Source organism: Protobothrops mucrosquamatus, unplaced genomic scaffold, assembly GCF_001527695.2.
Source record: "Protobothrops mucrosquamatus isolate PMUCROS unplaced genomic scaffold, P.Mucros_1.0 scaffold54, whole genome shotgun sequence".
NCBI classification, from domain to species: Eukaryota; Metazoa; Chordata; class Lepidosauria; order Squamata; family Viperidae; genus Protobothrops; species Protobothrops mucrosquamatus.
In genome coordinates, this window is record NW_015386435.1 from 428,331 (window position 1) to 448,261 (window position 19,931).

Consider the following 19,931-nt stretch of genomic DNA (forward strand, 5'->3'; position numbering starts at 1 on the left):
TAGCTGGCAAGCGGCAGAGACGGAGCAGGCCGACCACCAGCTGGCCCAGCCCAAGGGAGGTAAGGCACCCGCCGGAAAAGGGACAAAAAAATGGCGGACAGCCTTGCTTGGCGACCCCCGTGAAATGGTCGATCGACCCCAAATGGGGTTGCGACCCATAGGTTGAGAACCGCTGGTTTATACAGTGTCTAACTGTAGCAGGGCATAGATAATCATGATTAAGCCCCTACCTAACTGAAGAGTATTATTTGCTCCATATAGAATAGAATTTAAACATGATTTAAATTCCAAGTTTTTTAATGACAGCAACAATGTAGTTTGAATTTACATTCCGGACAATTCTCCCAGCAATATTTATTAATCCAAAAAAGCTATATTTTAGGAAAAAATATATACATCTGTGGCAATTACAATTTTGCTACTTAGGTGTTTTTTAAAATAAATATTTAAAATACAGTACATTTGATCTTAGCCCAAAGGCTGAAAAGCAGTTTAAAAAGAATTACATTTATACAAAGAAGAATAACAGTTACTACTATTACATTGCATAAAAAGAGACTTGCACTTCTTTAGATACTGTCCACAGCAAAGTCTCCAAATTAAGGTGAATTCTAAAAATATTCAGTACCTCCCCCCAGTTTTTGACCAAGCACATGCTCTTCTTTTGCCCTTCTGAATATTATCATCTTTTTCACTATTGCAGGTCATCTGGTATACGTGACAGCTGAACATCCTGTAGGGCTTTTGTTGTATGTGCAGCACTATATGTCTATCAAAGTGAACTTCATGGCTGTATGTCTGCATTAAGAGAACAAAAACATAATTTTCACTTCAAGTGATGGTGAGAATGTACCTATACGACACGTAAACTCTTTGTGGTGATAAAACATTTAACACCTTCCAGATTATTGGTAAGCTACTGGATCTTCTATGGTAGCGTTCTTTCATTTTCATATATGTCTTTACAATAAAGTGCTAGTGTTAGCCTCACCCCTAACTCTAACCCTAACCCTTTTCTTGACTCTCTTTTTTCATACTTTGCCTAAATAGTTCTTGTCATTCTGCATAATGCCTAGGTATTATATACAATACCTAGGACAGTGTATAGCATATTAAAATAACACAGACGTTTCATACTTCACCTAAAAATGTCACAGATTCTATAGATTTCCTAGGCATTCTATACAATGCCAGCTTTTCACACATTGCCAATAACATACATACTGTACAAGAACTAGAATAATCGTTAAGTCCATCTTTTGTCTGAATTTCAACTGTGGACATTTTTTTTTCCACGTTAAATCTTTAAAAGCACGTTTTGCCCTTTTCTTCAAACTGGGGGCCTTTAAAAAATAAATAAATGCCATTTATACATTTATCCAATTATCAAAAACACCTGTCCTTCAACTTACAGAGATGTTTAAAGCTTATTTTTAAATTGCAAAGCTTCTTTGGAGGGAAGTGTGTATCTCATAGTTTCAAAACAACCAGCCAATTTAAATCTACAAAACTTAGCTCTGGAAAGAAATCAGATGCATCTAACAGGAATGCATCGGGGGTACTTCCAGATTGCTGCATTATTATCTTTCTATAACTCCTTTATAACTTATCCCACTTCTTGGTAATTTTTATCTTTAGCATTTGAATGGCTCAACAGTATCACGTCATTAGAGCTAAGTTACAGTAGCACGTTGATAGTAGGAACATTAGTAGGAGATCCTAAATTATACTTACCACATCCCAGGACTCCACAAAAGGAAAACTCTTCAACTGAGTACCCTGCTCATTACAATGGAAGTCAAGATGAGCTGCCCCATGAACTCCTATCTGAGTAACAGCCACAACAGATAGCAAGTTCAGTTCATCTTCATAGTCAACAATTTTGAAGGTCTTGCCATAAAAAAAAAAAACAGCAGTGGGCACATTAGTCACATTTTAAAGTATCTTCTATTTTCAATGCAAAATTTAAAACATAAAAACAAGGAAAAGTTCCCTAAATTTTTAAAAGCTTACTGTCTGTCATTCATCTGGTCATAGTCTACATTTTCAGTCCAGTTTACTTGAGATCTCTGGAAGGATGCATTATTTCTACAGTTGACTTTAGTAACTCAAATAGCAGTCCCAGTGGCCTTACTGTAAGCATTCTGTGTGTAGAAAGGCAAAATGAGTGCAGGTAGGCTCTCTCTATTTCAATGAACAAGGCTATACTCATCTGAGCTTCTACTTGTACATTATCAAGTTTATTTAGTGAATCTGCATCCTGACATTCAGGAGCTGAAGTCAGTGAGCTTCCAATGGCTAAGCGTGGGATAGATTGTAGATCTCTCTACTTCTAATTCACATTGGTTCCTTTAATATATGTGTGATAACATTTACAATCAACTTAAGTAACAGATGGGTACAGAACCACTGACATCATCAGGATTTGATTTGCAATGTACATTCCTCTGTAGCTTAAGATATTGAGAGATGTTTTGGGAAAAACAACAGTGCAGCAACTACCCAAATAAATACTGTACATAACTGTTACAATGAAATCACCACACAGACAACCCATTTAGGCATCCCATGTTTTAAGATTTATTCTAAAATAAATCTTAAAACACGGGATGCCTAAATGAGTTGTTGGGGGGGGACATACTGTAAATGTCTAAATTCTGAAGTGGACTGAAGAAATATTTGCATTTATGTCCCCCAATTAAATACAGGCAAGTATTTTAAATAACTTCCTTCTGTAAAATATAATTTAAGGCTGTAAAACCAAAGAAAAGGTATGCTTTGGGTAAAACTTGGGGTCTTGCTTTTCTGTGATCTTTTTTTTAAATTTGGTAAATTGAATATAAATGAATTACGGATTTTAAAAGCCTCAAACAGTTCTTGCCATATTTTCACTCCCCAACTATATTCATTTCCATGGAAACAAGGCTGGAAATGGTTTCCAGAAGCTGAGGAATTAGAATTCTTGTGGCTGTGTCATCTCGGCTACAGTTCCTAATAGAAAGTGAAAAATGGTTTCCAAAAATACATTGCTAATGATGTAGGGACGCATTGCTCAGCTCAGATCTCAACTGTTTTCTCTGCATTATTTATCATTTTTTTGTGACCTGCATGCTCTTCAACAGCATAGAATTGGTTTCCGGCAAGACCTTGCGAGATTAAGTGGATAATCAACAACCAAGTTAATTCCTCACATCTCTTTCCAGGATTCCTAAAGGCAGTAACCCAGCTTAAATTTCTAGAACTTAACAGCCCTCACATTCTTTAAGTCCTATTAACACAATAATAATTCATAGAAAGATTCCTCACAGATCAGAGGTCAACAATAAAATAAAAATGCTTGCTTTATAAAAAAAGAGCAATCCCCAACATATTCCTGGATATATCGGTTAAGAAATTATGGCATACAAACATAAACGTTTTGTAGGCATATGGAAACTCTACCCAGCCAACATGGGTCATTTCTCTGACTGCCTTATTCAGGATCAAATGTCTGCGAACTATCTCCAAACTTACCTCTTGCTCAGGATCATCATCCAATAATTTAAAACGCTTCTTCACCATTCGTCCAGATGCTGTTACTGTTACAGAATTGTTCACCTTTGATATTAAAAATACAGAGATAAGAGAGGGTTTTTGTGTTATTTTGATAAATGAGCAACTAAGGCAGTGGTGGCGAACCTATGGCACGGGTGCCAAAGGCGGCACTCAGAGCCCTCTCTGTGGGCACTCGTGCCGTCGCCCCAGTCCTAGGCCTTCAGCTGGGTTTTATAAAACCTTTTTGCTTTAGGCCTCCACCGCCATGTGCAAAAATAAAAGCTTTAATCAATCAGTCAATTTCAACTTCTGGCGGGGAAAAAAAAGATTTTGCAAAGTTGGAATTGATTGAACTTTTTAGTCCCACCCAGTCTGCCATTACCACCACAGCCACGCCCACCCAATGGGCCACACCCACCCAATGGGCCATACCCAGCCAAGAGGCCATACCCAGCCAATGGGCCACACCCACCCGGCACCTGACGATGCATAAGTGGGTTTTGGGTTGCAATTTGGGCACTCGATCTCTAAAAGGTTTGCCATCACTGAACTAAGGGCAACACTAACTGAGCATTTGTTCTACCTCTATTTGAACACAGTTTCTACCTTTAACTGAGAAATGAAAAAAAAAAAATCACCCTGCAGAAAACAGAAAATATAGCTGCAAGCTGATTCCCCCCCCCCAATTCTTCTGATATGTTACATCTCCTGTCCAATTTATCTTTTAGCAGGAGGAACTCAGTTAAAGGACAGCCATTATGGTGAGGAGGCTTTGGTTTGTGCTTAGCATGTTTTATGAATCCAGCCAACTATCATCTACTTAATAAGCCATCATTATATATGTAATGTTTGACTCGGGCCTCGGGAACAGAAACTCTCCCAATGAATTATGTTTTCCTTAAAGAATAATGGTTTCAACCAGTTTTCTTTTTATGATCTCACATCATTTTCCCTGTTGGCTTCTATGATAAAATCTTCCGTGACTTCTTGCTGTTTGGCACTTTCAGTTTTCTTCAACTTCAGAACTCTGTGGAGAGAGAAACCCCATAGGGATCACATTCACAAGAACGGGGAAAGCTGAAAGTACTTTCCCCCCCCTCCCCCCAAATACCAATTTTATTGCTTTTATTCCCTATAGAAAATGAAGTTGTGGTTGTTTGAACAAACTACTGCATGGTGGAGCCAAACACTGCTTCCCCCCCCCAAAAAAGGATCTTTTGAAAGAGCTAGGTCAGTGGTTCTCAACCTTTTTAATGCTGCAACCCCCAACCGGTCGTAAGTCGAGGACTAAACCGGTCATAAGTTGAGGACTAAACCGGTCATAAGTTGAGGACTAAACCGGTCATAAGTCGAGGACTACCCAACTGGTCGTAAGTCGAGGACTTTCCCTGCCCGGGAGAACCGCGCATGTGTGGTTCCGCCCCCTGCGCCGGGTGAGGCGTAGCTGGCAAGCGGCAGAGACAGAGCAGGCCGACCACCAGCTGGCCCATCCCAAGGGAGGTAAGGCACCTGCCGGAAAAGGAAAAAATGGACCAAAAAAATGGCGGACAGCCTTGCTTGCCGACCCCCGTGAAATGGTCAATCGACCCCAAATGGGGTCGCGATCCATAGGTTGAGAACCGCTGAGCTAGGTGCTTCCTCAGAATAGCATACATAATAGCATACAAATAGTCCTCAGCTTACAACCATTTGTTTAGTGACTATTCAAAGTTACAACGGCACTGAAAAAAATGACGACTATTTTTCATATTACTTGGGACCAAGTTATTTATGGGACGGTCTCTTCCCAGTGGAATCCATCTGTCCTGTTAGATCCAATAGTATAGGGGTGATCTGGTCCCATCCATGACAGAGTGCTATCTGGAGGACCAGAAAGAGAGCCTTTCCTGTCAAGGCTCTCTTCTTCTGCAACAAAACAGACTTATCCTCACCCTACTGGCCTTAAAGACCTACTTTTGTCATCTAAGCTATCATGTAAACCCTGGAATAGCTTGCCCGTTCCTTATTACCTCTCTCTGGCTCTCATTCATCTATTCCCAACCCAATGCCACGGTGTAGCTCCTAGTTGATCAGATATTCAATTTGAACAGCCAATCCCGCCCAGAGTTATCAAAATACTTTCTTCCTAATGCAAAGTAGTTTTCAGCAATCACTTACTTAATTAAATTTGGACCCACATGTAGCATCCTTCCTGAACTATCAGGGTGGAAAGATATCCTGTCAGGTTCCAGTGAACAACATTTCATATCCTGTATGCCATTCTTTGCCTAAATCAACAGAATTTTAGATTTAAATTTAAATCTAAACTAACATTTAAATATTAAACGTTAAACATTTGAATCCAAACTAATGCTGAAAACAGCAAAAGCTGAGAAAGTCTATCATTTGCACAGCCCAATATTCTTAAAGAGGCTATTGGAGTTATGCATATAGGTTATCGCATTTTAGGAATCCTGACACCTTTTCCCAGTCCAAACCCACAACTTCACTTATTTGTGTCAGCTCTTATTTAGACTTTTTTTGTGTTCTGCCGTGCTTGAAAAATCTTTAGAATGTTTTGCTGGCTCTGCTTCTGGAACCGTTGCTCCAACTTGGTCCTGTTCCAAATTCATTAAGCTTTAAATTCCTTATTCATTAGATTTAAGTATAACAGATGTTTTTGTCATGGGCAGTGAGAGTTCTGCAAAGATCTGAAGAACTAAAATCGAAGTTAACGGAAAGCAATATTTCTATATGATTTATCTAAAGAGAGGGTATAGCCATTTGAAAATGCAATTCTGAATTGGAATGAGATCAAGTGACATTTAAATTCTCTCTTTAACATTAAAATGCCACTCACGCTTTTCCAGGAATGCGCTCAACTAAATTCTGTGCGACCTATTTATGCACTACATATGGATAAGTAGATAGATTCCAGATGGGAAGGGGAAACGTAGATCAAAATCATAATTGTTGGCCTTGTTTGCTTTGCTTTTGGATACACCCCCTCAGTGGGCTATGCCCTTTCAGGATGTTTTTCAGAATGAAATTCAAAAATTCCTCAACCATTTTGTACATGCCCAATCGTTCAATATTATGATGGTCATTTGTTTTTTGTTGTTAGTTGCGAAATCGTGTCCGACCCATCGTGACCCCATGGACAACGTTCCTTCAGGCCTTCCTGTCCTCTACCATCTTCTGGAGTCCATTTAAGCTCACCCCTACTGCTTCAGTGACTCCATCCAGCCACCTCATTCTCTGTCGTCCCCTTCTTCTATTGCCCTCAATCTTTCCCAGCATTAGGCCCTTCTCCAGTGAGTCCTTCCTTCTCATTAGGTGGCCAAAGTACTTGAGTTTCAACTTCATGCTCTGGCCTTCTAAAGAGCAGTCAGGGGGTTGATCTCCTCTAGGACTGACCAGTTTGATCGCCTTGCAGTCCAGGGGACTCGCAGGAGTCTTCTCCAGCACCGTAGTTCAAAGGCCTCAATTCTTTGGCGCTCAGCCTTTCTTATGGTCCAACTTTCACAGCCATACATTGCAACTGGGAAAACCATGGCCTTGACTATACCTACTTTTGTTGGCAGGGTCATTAACTTTCAATATTAAATTGTGAAGCTAAATAAAACTGTTTGATAAAAGGCACTATCAAGGAAAATGCTAACATTTTAGTTCTACTAACATTCCTGAGGGAAACATGTAATTCGTTGCATTAGAATGTTACCAAAGTGTGGTCTTTTAAAGAACAAACATGGAAGATTCCTTCTTGACTTTTCTTGTTAGGTGTAATGATATAATGCCAAGGATATCCTCCAATCTGAAATGCGCTCTCGAGGGATGAGACTTCAAAAAGAAGATCTGGAGTGTCTGCGAAAATAAGTGAATATTAACAAATATATTCACACGAACAGCTTTATCATTTTACTTGTTCTTCCGCTTGTCAATCAAAATAAAACCTGAATTTGCACTGCATGCAGAAAAATTGTTCTCTAGTTTATAATGCAGTGATGATTACAAACCATGATACTTTGCATTCAGTTAGAAAAACTTTAAATGAATATCTGAGTAACTGAATGAACAGCATAAGGAATCAATTTCCCTTAGGTATTATAAAGAAATATTAAAAATTACACACAATATAAAATTATTTATTGGAAAAGCAGTTATGCTATCTGGACATATGTGCGCTGCAGCCACCAACTAAGTTAATTATAGATCATATCTGAAACATTTTCATCACATTACTCTATTGCTTCTACATTTTGGGGGGAAGTCATGACAGCTAAATCTATATAAAACTGCTCTATATTCATGTGAAGATTTTCTTCATTGATTTTAATTATGAAAATTTTGGATAACCCAAAGTCTGTGGTCAAAAACGTTAGAAATGTTTTGCCAAGCACAGAGCAATATTTCCATTAATAATAAAAGTTTATATTTGAATGCAAAAATAATCTGGCCTAATAAAAATGTAAATGTAAGCAAAATCTTGCTATGTTTCTTCATTTTACTGAAAACACAAAATTCTCAAGAAGTCTTGAGATCCAAAAATAAAAATATATTGCTGTAGGTCCTGCTTTGTTCTGATTCTACTGCGCCACATTTACTCCAGAAGAATGACGGTAGTGTCTGATTTAAATTAAAGATTTTTATAAGTGGGGTTTTGTGCTTTGCTCTGTTTAGTTAAACAATGGTTTGCTGAAGAAGCCACAATGGCCTGAGTCATGCAATCTGGTAAGCCATAAACCAAAGCTTATAAAATACAGTGGTGGGCATACACAACATATTAAGCCAAACTAAAACAATATTATAGCTTAGTAGAGTAGGTAAAATCCAGGGACTCTGAAACAGAATGAAAGTAGTGACATAATTCTGCAGTATTCAATGCATCCTTTTCAAGTAAGTAACTAATGCTGCTGAAACTTATTTAACAATGGAATTTTCCCGAAAGTTGTCCCTATCTAGTCAGAATAGTTGCTATTATATGTGATATGTAAACACATGTTAAAAACATATATATATTTTTAAAAAACTGTATTCACACACACCCTGCCACATAAGAACACTTTAATTTAATGTGTACACATGTGCATATACTGTATACATACATATGCTACATACGGAGACATACACTAAATTGTTTTTTTAACTGTCCTAAAAACATAATGGAACACCAGAAGTTTATACAGGAGCATTACTGTATAACAGAAATTAACTATCTGTAGCCCTTCAGATGCTGTGGGGGTACAGCTCCCAGCATCCTTCACCCTTTGTCAAGCTAGTTACCACTGATGGGAAATGAGTTTAGTAACATCTGGAGAGCTATACATTGTTTCTATCTCCTTATAACTATCTTAACACAAACACTGCAAACAATTTCTGTTGAAGAGATGGACACATACTGATGGAGAAAACAGCCTGGAAAATATTTTTCGAAACAACCAATGTAGGCAGCTTGGGCTATAGTCATGCATCGGAGATGAGTCTCCCAATGAAAACAGTTCAGAACAGAGACTGTTGACTGGATTTGGCTAATGTTACAGTATGCCAGGACTTTGCCACTAAGTTTCTGAAACCACTTCAAAGTGTAGAATGAGCTTACAAAGTCTAGAAAAGACCCTCTCCAGCTGTGGGAGGGCAACTGGATACAAAGAGGGGCATTTTTCACATCGGTGTTCCATTTTTAGAGCACTTCCCTCAAATGAATTCACCTGGTGTCTATGTTATGTTCCTTTCAATCATGGTACCATTTAATTTTCCGTAGGTATTTAAATCTTATCTAATTTTCTATTATGATTACTTATTGCTGTAGCACATGCTGCTGTTTTATCATATGCGGGTCGTGCTTGAATTTTGGTGGCAACTGGGATCGGGGTTGCAGCTGTAAAGCGTGACAACCCATGACTGCATTGCCTAGTGATGGCAATCCAGGCAGTTCTGGCTGTGATTGTAATTACAAGAAACACAGGTCGTTAAGTGGGAAGTTGGAGGGAGTCCAAGGTAAGAAGCACGAAAATGTCACAGGTAGATGGGAAGAGGCCTGGGAAACCTAGTTCAGGCGGTGTGCAAGTTGGAGAAAGTGCTGTTGAAGTGCAGCGCAAACTCGGAAGCCAGGGAAAGAGGGTACGAGATGTAAGCATGCATATGTGGGAGAGCAGGGAGGGCAAGGAAAGAGGGCACAGGGTGCATGCATGCTTGTGTTCAAGTGCAGAGAGGCTGGAGAAGGAGGGTCCTGGTAGTTACATATGTGACAGTGAGTGCAGGGAGGCCGTAGAAGGAGGGTGCTGGGAGGTGTGAGTGAGTGAAGGGGGAAAGAGGATTTGATGGGTGTGAGAAAAGAAAGGGCGGGGGGGGGTACTTTACCTGAGCAACTTGTGACCTCCATCCTATTGACTTCCTTGTGGGAAACTGGCAGAATACTGCATCACCTTAATATTCTAGTCAGTCAGTGTAATTTTTAAAAAAATGTATCAATTTTTAACACCCCAATCTCACCAGCTGCAATGTTATATTCACCTACTTAGAAGCGATTGTCACTGAATTCAAAGAGCTAATATGAATAACATAATGTCTAAAAATACCACCAGATTATAAAACCAATACTAGTTGGGATTGCTAGCATTTTTAAACAAAACCTAAAATCAACCAGTTATGCTGATGAACAGTAAGCCTTTATAAATACCTGTTATTTTAATGTTACACGGAATGCCAAAAGGGTATTTTCCCACAATCCCAACTTTGCCATTCCAGCTGTATTCCTGTCCCAAATCCACTTGGTGTTCCATGAACTAAAAATAATATCACATCTGATTAATTCTATTGCACATATATAATGACCTAGTTGAATGCTTACATACACATCTAAGCGAGGTCCACGTTGATTTCTAATCAATGTTAGGCATCTTATCTGTGCGGATTTACCTATATTTATTCCTGGATAACTGTATGCATGAGATTGCAACCTCAAATTGTATTTTCAAATTATACCCTTGTTTCTTAATTAAAATGGTCAAATGATCTTCAATAGTAGATTGCCAATGAAATTAAATGTATGTTCTCTACGCTGCATTGGCTTGGATCCAAGCATTTATTTCTAAAAATGCAAAATGTTGACAAAACATCTAAATACACTAAAAGAAACCCAATTAAATGAAGTATTCTTTAAATGTAATAAAAATAATAAAAACCAAAAAAAGGAAAAGGATTAAAAAATAATGTTTTTTTTTTAAAAATTGTCTTTTCTTTTCTTCAATTTGGATCCAAACATGCTTTTTGGTTAGTGACTAGGTGGATAGTAAATTGTCTCCACATGCCCTCACTGGCAAAAGTTAAAATTCACTTAAAAATCTCATATAAGCTCAGAGTGATACTAAAAAAAATGAATAAAGTATTGTAATAGTATGCTATTACCCGTTCAGAGATTGCCTGGAAGCTATACAATCTGACATGACCTGTGCTGTGTGTTACAATCAGCATTTCATGAGATACCGAAACATCTGCCATACTATTTCCAAAGATCTGGTTTGAGGGGGGAAAAAAATCTCATTAGTCAAGCGATCACTTGAGGATTCCAGCATCTGATCAACTCATAACAAAATATGACCTAAAGAATTGTCAGTATGAGGATGTCAGGAGCTATTTTCTACCAAACCACAGAATTTTCCATCTAGTTAAGGACCATCTGTTCTGCTGCTCAGTAGCTCTCAATTTCTTTCCATGTATTTCACAGTCAATCCTAAGAGCCTTTTCAGGAGGGATGCCTGGAACTGAACCTGGGACTTTTGGCATGGAAAGCATGTAACCACCATTAAGCTATAGCCCCTCTCTACTGGAAGTAAAATAATGATGGTATGTTAATATTAAATTTAAATAAGTATTGCTAATTGTTTCAGGACAATGGAATGCTTGGAATACTGATCTACTTTCAGGTATTACTAGAGAGGAGAGCATCACTAAGACAATAAACTTACCCTTTTGTCAAGCTTCAGCATGCCCACAAATGAAAGTGGCCAAACTCTGAATATAGCGAGAAAGTACAATACAGACTGCTGGATGCCTGTCTAAGAAAACAGATGCGAGACATAGTGTAAAACTGACATTCATATATGTACATTTCCTATTTTTCTAGAATACTTATAAAACATATGCACTCATCTGTTTTTCCATCTCTTAAAATGATAATCTTCCCACTTAGGTATCACTTAGGTATCACTGAAAAGTCGACGGATTAAAATTGGGGAAGGCTAGATTAAGGTATGGCTCATGCTTGCAAGTTCTCAACTGCGTTGTTAGTAAACTGCAACACAATGGAGCAGTAACTTGTGTGCTAACCTCAAAAGCGTTCGTAAGGGATCGATGTACTTTAAAGATGCAGTTGCCATGTAAGCATGAAAAGAAAGCAACAGGCTTTCTCTAAAATGCAATGGCACATCTTTTTAAAGAGCAGTCATAAACACTTCCAGGTCAACATACCTGTCGTGCAGCTGCTGGGAGTTTTAGCTGAGTTGACTTTATTGCCATGACCTCTTGAGGCATGTCCCAACTTAAGTACCTATAAGGAATAAAGAGAAAACTCATAAAAATAGAATTATAGTGTATTTTTAGGAAGCCAATTGGGAATAAAATCTTCTATTTAGCTAAGAAACAACACAGCTTTATTTAACCAGGAGAGTTTTCCGCCCAAGAAATGTACCTTTGTTTGATTCAAAGCAGCTATTTTCTCTTGCAGTTTCAACTCTGCTATCAAATAAAGACAGTTACACTGTGTTAAAAAGTTTACACCTTAGTCCTGAGTGCAAAATGTGTCATTACAGCCATTTGATTTCAGTGAAAGGGACTTGCAAGTCAGTGTAGGTCGAAATGCAGGCACACAAACTATCATAGTTGTCAGATCACTAAAGAAATCTATTGCTTTTCTGATTATTGTATATCAGCATCTGTAACCATTTTTTGGGGCCTGCCATTCTGTTGGGAGGGGGGAATACTTTGGGGGATGCTTTGCTTTGTCCTGCCACTTTGCCCTTCCCCCAGGAGAAGGAATGCAGCCGAATAACGAAGAGAGAGACCTTGAAGAGCATGCCAAAGGAGCCAGTTACCAAAACAGTATACCACCTGTGGATTGGATGAGATTCAAATGGATCCTGTGACCCTGGGGGAGGAGTAACGAATATTGCTTTTGATATATTGCTTGCGTGGGATTTTTCCTCAGACCTCACTTTGTTTCCCTGCTATCACTAATCCCTAATAAAAGTTCCTTTTGAGACGATGTCTGTTTCAAGAGTTCTGCTTTCTTGGGGGACCTGGTTGAGGTAGGTCCTTACAATAGTAATAATTATCCACGTACCAAGTCCTTACCAATAACCTGGGATGGGCAAATGTTGTTGTTTGATAGTGTTAAAGATATTGCAGGACATAAGCTGTTCTGAGTAAGGCTGCCTTTGTAATTGACCTATGCTGATGGTGTTCAAATGATGCTCCAAATGTTTTAGGATTGCAACCAAGGAGCCTATTACTATTGATACCATCTTTCTTTACTTTTGCCACAGTCCTATTATTATCTTCTATTCTGTTGTCTAATAATAATAATAATGACTGTAGCAAAAGAAAGCAAAGATAGAATCAGTACCTGGAATCATCAGAATAGAAGAGAAAGAACCGGAGAAAATCACAAAATACAAAAACTTGCAAACAGAAGTAGAACAAAATCACCACCAGTCAATTGCAAAAGGCAGCTTTACTTGGAACAGCTTACATCCTGAGGCAACACTTTTAACATCAACAGACAACAGCATCAGCCTTTTCCAGGTCCTTGGGGGAACTTGATAGGTGGACAAAAATGGCAGATCCAATCTAAACATCTGGATGCAACCAACCATAATAATAAAATATATTTGATTTGTATAGCTACCCATCTTATGTGACTTTAGATAGTTTACAATACAATAAATAATGTAACAAATGTAACAAATAAAGCACATGGTAGTCAGGCATTATCCAAGCAATTATTCATACAGCAAGAGATGGGCTCCATCACATGTCCAGGGTCCCAGATTCAGACACTAAATTTTCCAGGCTTTACAGAAGGGTAACAGGGACAGGACTAATGTAAATTTAGGGGGATGATATTAAAAAAAAAAAGACGATATGGCAGAAAAACTCCTCTTTCTGGGCCACTAAGCCGACAGCCCCCAAAGCATGTGCCGGATTGAGTAGGAAAGGTAGAGAAAATTGGGAAGAGACATGCCGATAACTAACCTGAAGAAATCTAGAAATAAGTCTAATGAGCACAATGGGTTGCACTCTTTAGGGTTACATTTTAAAGCACTGAAACCAGAGCAGGTTGCTCTCCAGAAACATGAAGAGTTTCAGTCCTTTGAACACAGCAATATAATGTGACATCAAGCATGCCTTGATTACCTGAATTTGCAGTGGGAAGCAAGGTACACCTTTTCAAGTATTTCTCCTGAATTTGCAGACAGACGGAAAAGCCAGTTGTGAGCGGTCACAGCTGCCCAAGAAGGCTTGTAGTCTGAAGGCCTGGGCAACACTTCCCCCTGCATTAAAAGGACTTTAGCTCTACAAAATTCAGAGAAAGGTCATATGTCATGCTACGCCACAATTCTCTAAGCTATGATTTACTGAATAAACTACAATTGGCTGCATTCATGTATTGGTAGTCCTTAACTTATGACCACAGATGGGACCATCGTTAAGCAAGATGGTTGTTAGATGGGTTGTGCCTAATTTTACGATCTTTTTTGTCACAATTGTTAAGCAAATCACTGGAGTTGTGAGGTGAATTATGCAAGTGTTAACTGAATGTGGCTTTCCCCATTTCATTTTAATGTATGCTGATTAGTGTACATTTAAAGTGACAATATTCTCTTCTCTGACTTTTACTCGTTGGAACTGTGAGTTGGGAAGGTTGCAAACATGGCCTGGGATGCTGCAACTATTATAAATACATGCCAGTTGCCAACTGCTGAAATTTTGATCATGTGACCACGAGGATGGTGTGATGGTCATAAGGGCGAGACTGGTTGTAAGTCACTTTGTTAGTGCTGTTTGCTAAGCAAATTGTTGTAAGTCAAGGACTATCTGTAAAGTCAGTTGGGAATGCTTTTTACTCCTATAGGCCTTCATTTTTATAGAGGTGCCACTGATTGTTCATCACCCTGTGCAAAAATCATCCAGGTACATTCACCCAAGCAGGTAAAAACAATCTTTCTGCCTTCCAGATGTTGTGGAATGCCCCAGCCAGCACAAGCAATAGCAAGTGAGTTATAATTCAAAATATTTATTTTTATTTATTTATTAAATTTATATACCGCCCTATCTCCCTTACGGGACTCAGGGCGGTGAACAGGCGATACTAAAAACCACAATAATAAATAAATAGTTTCTGTGTTAAAATGGATCCTTCAGGATACCCTGAAGGATCCATTTCTTAAAAATTATTTTCATCTAAATAATTTAACATTTCGCTTAAATGTTCTAAAGGGGAAAACCCACACAAAACGTCCATATTATTAATAACCCCCCATTAATACATTATATAATTTTAAAGCATATTATTAAACCCTGATGCACAAAATATTTATCATTCCTTCCAGTATGTTGACAAAACTGTATCTGTAATCCAAAACTCTAGATCTAGAATAACTCTACTTTTCCAACATTGAACACTGCTCTTCTTATCAGGGACATAATAAGCACTAGAGTCAGGTGAAGTAACTACTTGGGTCCCATAGTGGCTGCAGGGCTTCCTAATCCTTGTCCCAGACATTCAGTAAATCTAATTATACAAGCAAGATCCCTATAGAAGTCATGGACAAGTAGTGCAGAATTTAGTACAAAGAAAGTGGGAAGAGCTGAGCTGTAGCTGCTACAGATTGCCTGGAAGTGGGGCAAGTAAAGCCTGGACCAGAGGCTAGAAGCAGGGCCTTTGGCAATTCTGGTGACTTCTCCAATATTTGCTCTAATCATTCCCTTCCTTTTCTCTTGGGCCCAGGCCCATTATTGCAATGGCAGTAGGCAAGAAGCAGCTCTCCTCCTCCATTCCTCCTACCTGACCTTGGTTGCTGCAGCAATGGGGCAAGGGGGGGGGAGACTCAGCCCTCCCCCCATTCTCTCAACAATCTGGGTCTGTCCTATACTATATCTAGTTTACTACCCCAAGCACTACTAAACTATAATATTTCATATAGTAATCAGATTTTGATACTAAATTCAAACATGGGAGTACCCAAGATTGTAATAATTCACAAGAAATTTTGGACTGCATGTTGTCATCTTGTAATGTATTCTGACAGCAAAACAGTACATTAGGAAAGTATTTTGTCTGTCTGTCTGTCTGTCTGTCTGTCTGTCTGTCTGTCTGTCTGTCTGTCTATCTATCTATCTATCTATCTATCTATCTATCTATCTATCTATCTATCTATCTATCTAATCATCTTTCAGCTTTCATACATCACATATTTGACCCCAACTAACAGCAGGTACATGTAAATACGTAACAGGGAGACCCCAAACAATAAACTTGATATTAAAATGCTGCTTTCATTCATCAAATGATATTTCTGAGAGTTCACTGAATTTGTTGTGCTTGTAACTAAGATCAAGTAAGGAAGCATATTTTGAATATGACACAAGAGAATCAACTACTTGTCATACTCAGCAGAGTTCTTTTTTTAAAAAAAAAATCTTACCACAGGGCATTCCAATAATAAAGCATCTTCTATTTTTTCTGAGGTAGGCCATCCTGGCATTTGATAAATTGTTCTTGGCTCTGGTGTAATGCTGACAGAGACAAAAAGAGCAGGAAATTAAAATATATCTCTTTCCATTATCCAAACAATCCTGCTTATTTACTAAGAGCATCAGCACACTGTTAGAATAGGCAACAGTCCTATCTTGGCTAACATTCTGTATTACATAAGGTTTATATGGACATCACATGCTAAACCAAACTAAATAAGTCCCTTTGTGAAGTAGTAAAATGTTAAGAATATGCCTTGGTGCCCAAGCAGATTCATCTAGAACACTCACAGGCTGTAAATGAGCATTTAATCTCTTATCCTAACATCACAGCAACTGGTATTTGGGAATTCTGAAACAAGGATATAACCCCTGATATCCCTTTCCCAAATATGTCTAACTGCCCTTTAAAGTTATCTACATTGGTAGCCATCATGACATCTGATGGGAATGAGTTCCGTGACTGAACTATTATAAATCGTTATCAAATCTTCATAATGACCAGCATTTAGGATCTTCCCCCTGCCGCTCTCTGATACTAATTTTCATCTTTACCAGAGGACTGTAATTATTTCAGTTCTGCTTTCTCATGTCTCTCCATCACTGCTCATGGCCACCTTGGACAAAAAGTCCAATGTTCTACCTGATTTGGCATTACTAGAGAAAATACCAGGATATTAATTTGTTACTTTTTTATTTAACTTAACGTACCACTAGGTCAGTGGTGGCGAACCTATGGCACGCGTGCCAGAAGCGGCACTCAGAGCCTTCTCTGTGGGCACGCGTGCCATGCCCCGGAGATGGCAACCGTCCCTCTTCAACCAGCCACCCACTAACTCGCCGAGGTCCCACGTGGCTGGATGCATCCCAGCACCCATGCGCTCGCTGGCCTTTGTGTGCAGGAGCCGATGGTGTCAGCAGCCGCCCTGGCCCCTGCCTCACCTTGCCCTGTGGCAATGGCACCCCCGCCCTGCCTCGCCTCATCCTGCAGGACGAGCCTCCTGCCCACCGCCCCACCTGCCAGAGACCCCCTGGATCTCCCCCAACCCTGCCTGGCCCCCAGAGGTGTCCCTCCCTACGAGCAACATTGAGGTAATAACGCCCACCTTGGCCACACCCACCCAATCTGCTATGACCACCACAGCCACGCCCATCTACCTGGCACCCAGCAATAAATAAATGGGTTTTGGGTTGCAGTTTGGGCACTCGGTCTCTAAAAGGTTCGCCATCACTGCACTAGGTACATTAAGGTCTTTTGGCATTTATAATAAAATATAACGCCCAAGCTAAAACTACAAAAGTTAAAAACAATTAAAAGCAAACATATGTAATCCTAGACATGAGTCAACTAAAAAAGCCACAGCATATAAACAGAACTTTTTCAAGTAGGTAAGTCAGGCTTCAGCTCTATAGAATTGCCACCTCACCCAATTTTACCCCAAATAGTATGCCTCTGTGGATATCTAGATATTATTAATATTTTACTGTTTAAATTTTATCATTTAAAATTAAAAGAATTACTCAGAAAAAGATAAATATCTCTTTACAATATTTTCTAAAAGGTTTTTAAAGAGAATAATTACCAGCTCACACAGCGCTGATAATTATCAAGATAAATTTTTCCACTGTGATAAGAAATTGGAGATGAAGATTGTATAGTCCAAACATTCTTGAATGTTGTTGTTTTCTGAAAGAAACAATAATGAGCTATAAAAAGATTGGGCTTAAAATACTTATTTAAACTATCCATGACAGTTATCTTCATAGTAACCTGCTGCAAAAGGTAACCATTTTTAATACTATGTCATAAATGTAATAGGTGTTTACCTGTCACAATAGATATTTCTAGAAAGCCAGCTATTTACAAAAATAGAACTTATTTGAATGATTAAAAGTAGCTGGGTGACTTTGGGCCAGTCATTCTCTCTTGCCTCTAGGAAGGAAGGAAATGGCAAACCAGTCCCAAAATCTTGCCAAGAAAACTGCAGGGAATTGACCAGGCAGTCACCAGGAGTCAAGATTGACTTGAAAGCATTCCCCCACCAAAGAACTCTTGTCTTTTTGAAAATCACTTGATATTTAAAGAAGAAATGCCTTAAATTTATTTATATTGACTTATAAATTAAAAAAAATGTTAAACATGCACTCGATTACATTTTAAAAACAATTACATATTTTTCTAAATTTCTCCATAGATACAAATAATATTCAAACTAAACTCTGAGGTGTATTAATTAAAGGATATCTTAATTATGGCAAAAATAAACTAGCAACTAAGAAAAGCATTTCTCCACCACATATTGCATCAAAGATGGAAAATAATATACTTATTTTCCAACTTCATACATAAAGTGCAACTATACAATCTTAATTGATTTTGCAATTTGTCTGAGCCTGCTTATGCTATAACCACATCTCATATAAATAATATATCTAGCAATGTAGGCAATAGTATGGCATGTTTCCAGGGACTCATAGCACTACATAACATTAGCTTCAGTCCTATGCATGATTAAGTAGAAGTAGATTTACCAAAGTAGGGTTCATTTCTGAATAAAGATATATTGTACAGGACTGAACTGCAGCAAGCTTTGAAAAACCCAGAAGAGTCAATAAAGCTTCCATCTATACAAGCCTGCCGGAAAATAAATCTCATCTAATTCTACAAGGCTTATTTCTAAGTAGCTATATATAGGAATGCACTATGAGAGACTTGTTTGGAATTTTTAATACCAAGTATTCTGTAGTCTTGATTGCATTAATAATCAATGAAAAAAAATTTCCTTTAGAACCACTTCATGCTTCTATTTTTAGTAAACATACAAGTGTAGGAAACAGCATTAAACCTATACTTAATCTCAAATTTATAATCTACATATGAAATTCATTCTAGGTTTCTATGCAGAAGTTGTCAATAAACCTGGTATAGACTGAGCTATATAAAGTATTGCCTATGAACAATTCCCATAGCTGTTACCTGGCATATTAGCTTCCTCAAGAGACTCATGTTTTTCCTATAAACAGTTCCAGCATCTTTGGTATAAAATCCCTGTGATCTTCTAGTTAGTAGGCGGCAGATATTGTGGGTATCAAATGCAACAGAAGAAGTGGTTTTTGCTGGGGCAGATGAAGATGAACCAGAAAACATTTTGATAAGAAATCCAAATTCTGGTTTGGATAGTTTATTCGGAAAACAGTAACCATCTAAACAGAAGAGAACACATGTTGCCTTTCAGTTTTCTCCCAATGTAAACCAGTACTTTCAGAATACTTTGTTGAGACATACATTCTTGTATTATTTAGAATTGCAGCTTAAAGCTGCAGTTTTATGTTTGTTTAGAAAAATATTCCAGGTAAATTTTAATGGGTTTTTCTGAGTAGATATGCATTACAGGTAGTCCGCAACTTACAATTCATTTAGTGACCGTTCAAAGTTACAACACTGAAAAAAGTGACTTATGATCATTTTTCACACTTATGACCGTTGCAGCATCTCCATGGTGACGGGATCAAAATTCAAATGCTTGGCAGCTGACTCATATTTATGATAGTTGCAATGTCCTGAGGTCATGTTATCTTCTGACAAGCCAAGTCAATGGGGGAGCCAGATTCACTTAACAACCTTGTTACTAACTTAATAACTGCAACAATCCACTTAACAGCTA

At 38.4% G+C, this 19,931-nt stretch overlaps 1 protein-coding gene across 1 annotated transcript; it reads right to left on the reverse strand.

The window, feature by feature from the left end:
* Positions 1–261: 261 nt before the first annotated feature.
* On the reverse strand, positions 262–19,462 carry DCAF17 (DDB1 and CUL4 associated factor 17). The gene is made up of 14 exons (XM_015811867.1): positions 19,244–19,462; positions 17,850–17,953; positions 16,218–16,308; positions 13,927–14,063; positions 11,983–12,061; positions 11,481–11,570; positions 10,921–11,028; positions 10,193–10,298; positions 7,235–7,377; positions 5,692–5,801; positions 4,477–4,561; positions 3,514–3,597; positions 1,735–1,890; positions 262–798 (listed from the first exon to the last, which is right to left on the reverse strand). Exons 1-14 carry the CDS (start codon positions 19,412–19,414, stop codon positions 622–624), a joined length of 1,641 nt encoding a protein of 546 aa, XP_015667353.1. The 5' UTR covers positions 19,415–19,462; the 3' UTR covers positions 262–621.
* Positions 19,463–19,931: the final 469 nt, after the last annotated feature.

Coding starts and splice junctions, on each gene's coding strand:
- DCAF17 (XM_015811867.1), bottom strand. CDS start 19,414: ATGTTTTCTGGTTCATCTTCATCTGCCCCAGCAAAAACCACTTCTTCT. Junction 14,064..16,217: donor TATTATTGGAATGCCCTGTG/GTAAGATTTTTT, acceptor CTTTTAATGCAG/GGGGAAGTGTTGCCCAGGCC. Junction 11,029..11,480: donor TGCTGAAGCTTGACAAAAGG/GTAAGTTTATTG, acceptor CCCTCAAACCAG/ATCTTTGGAAATAGTATGGC.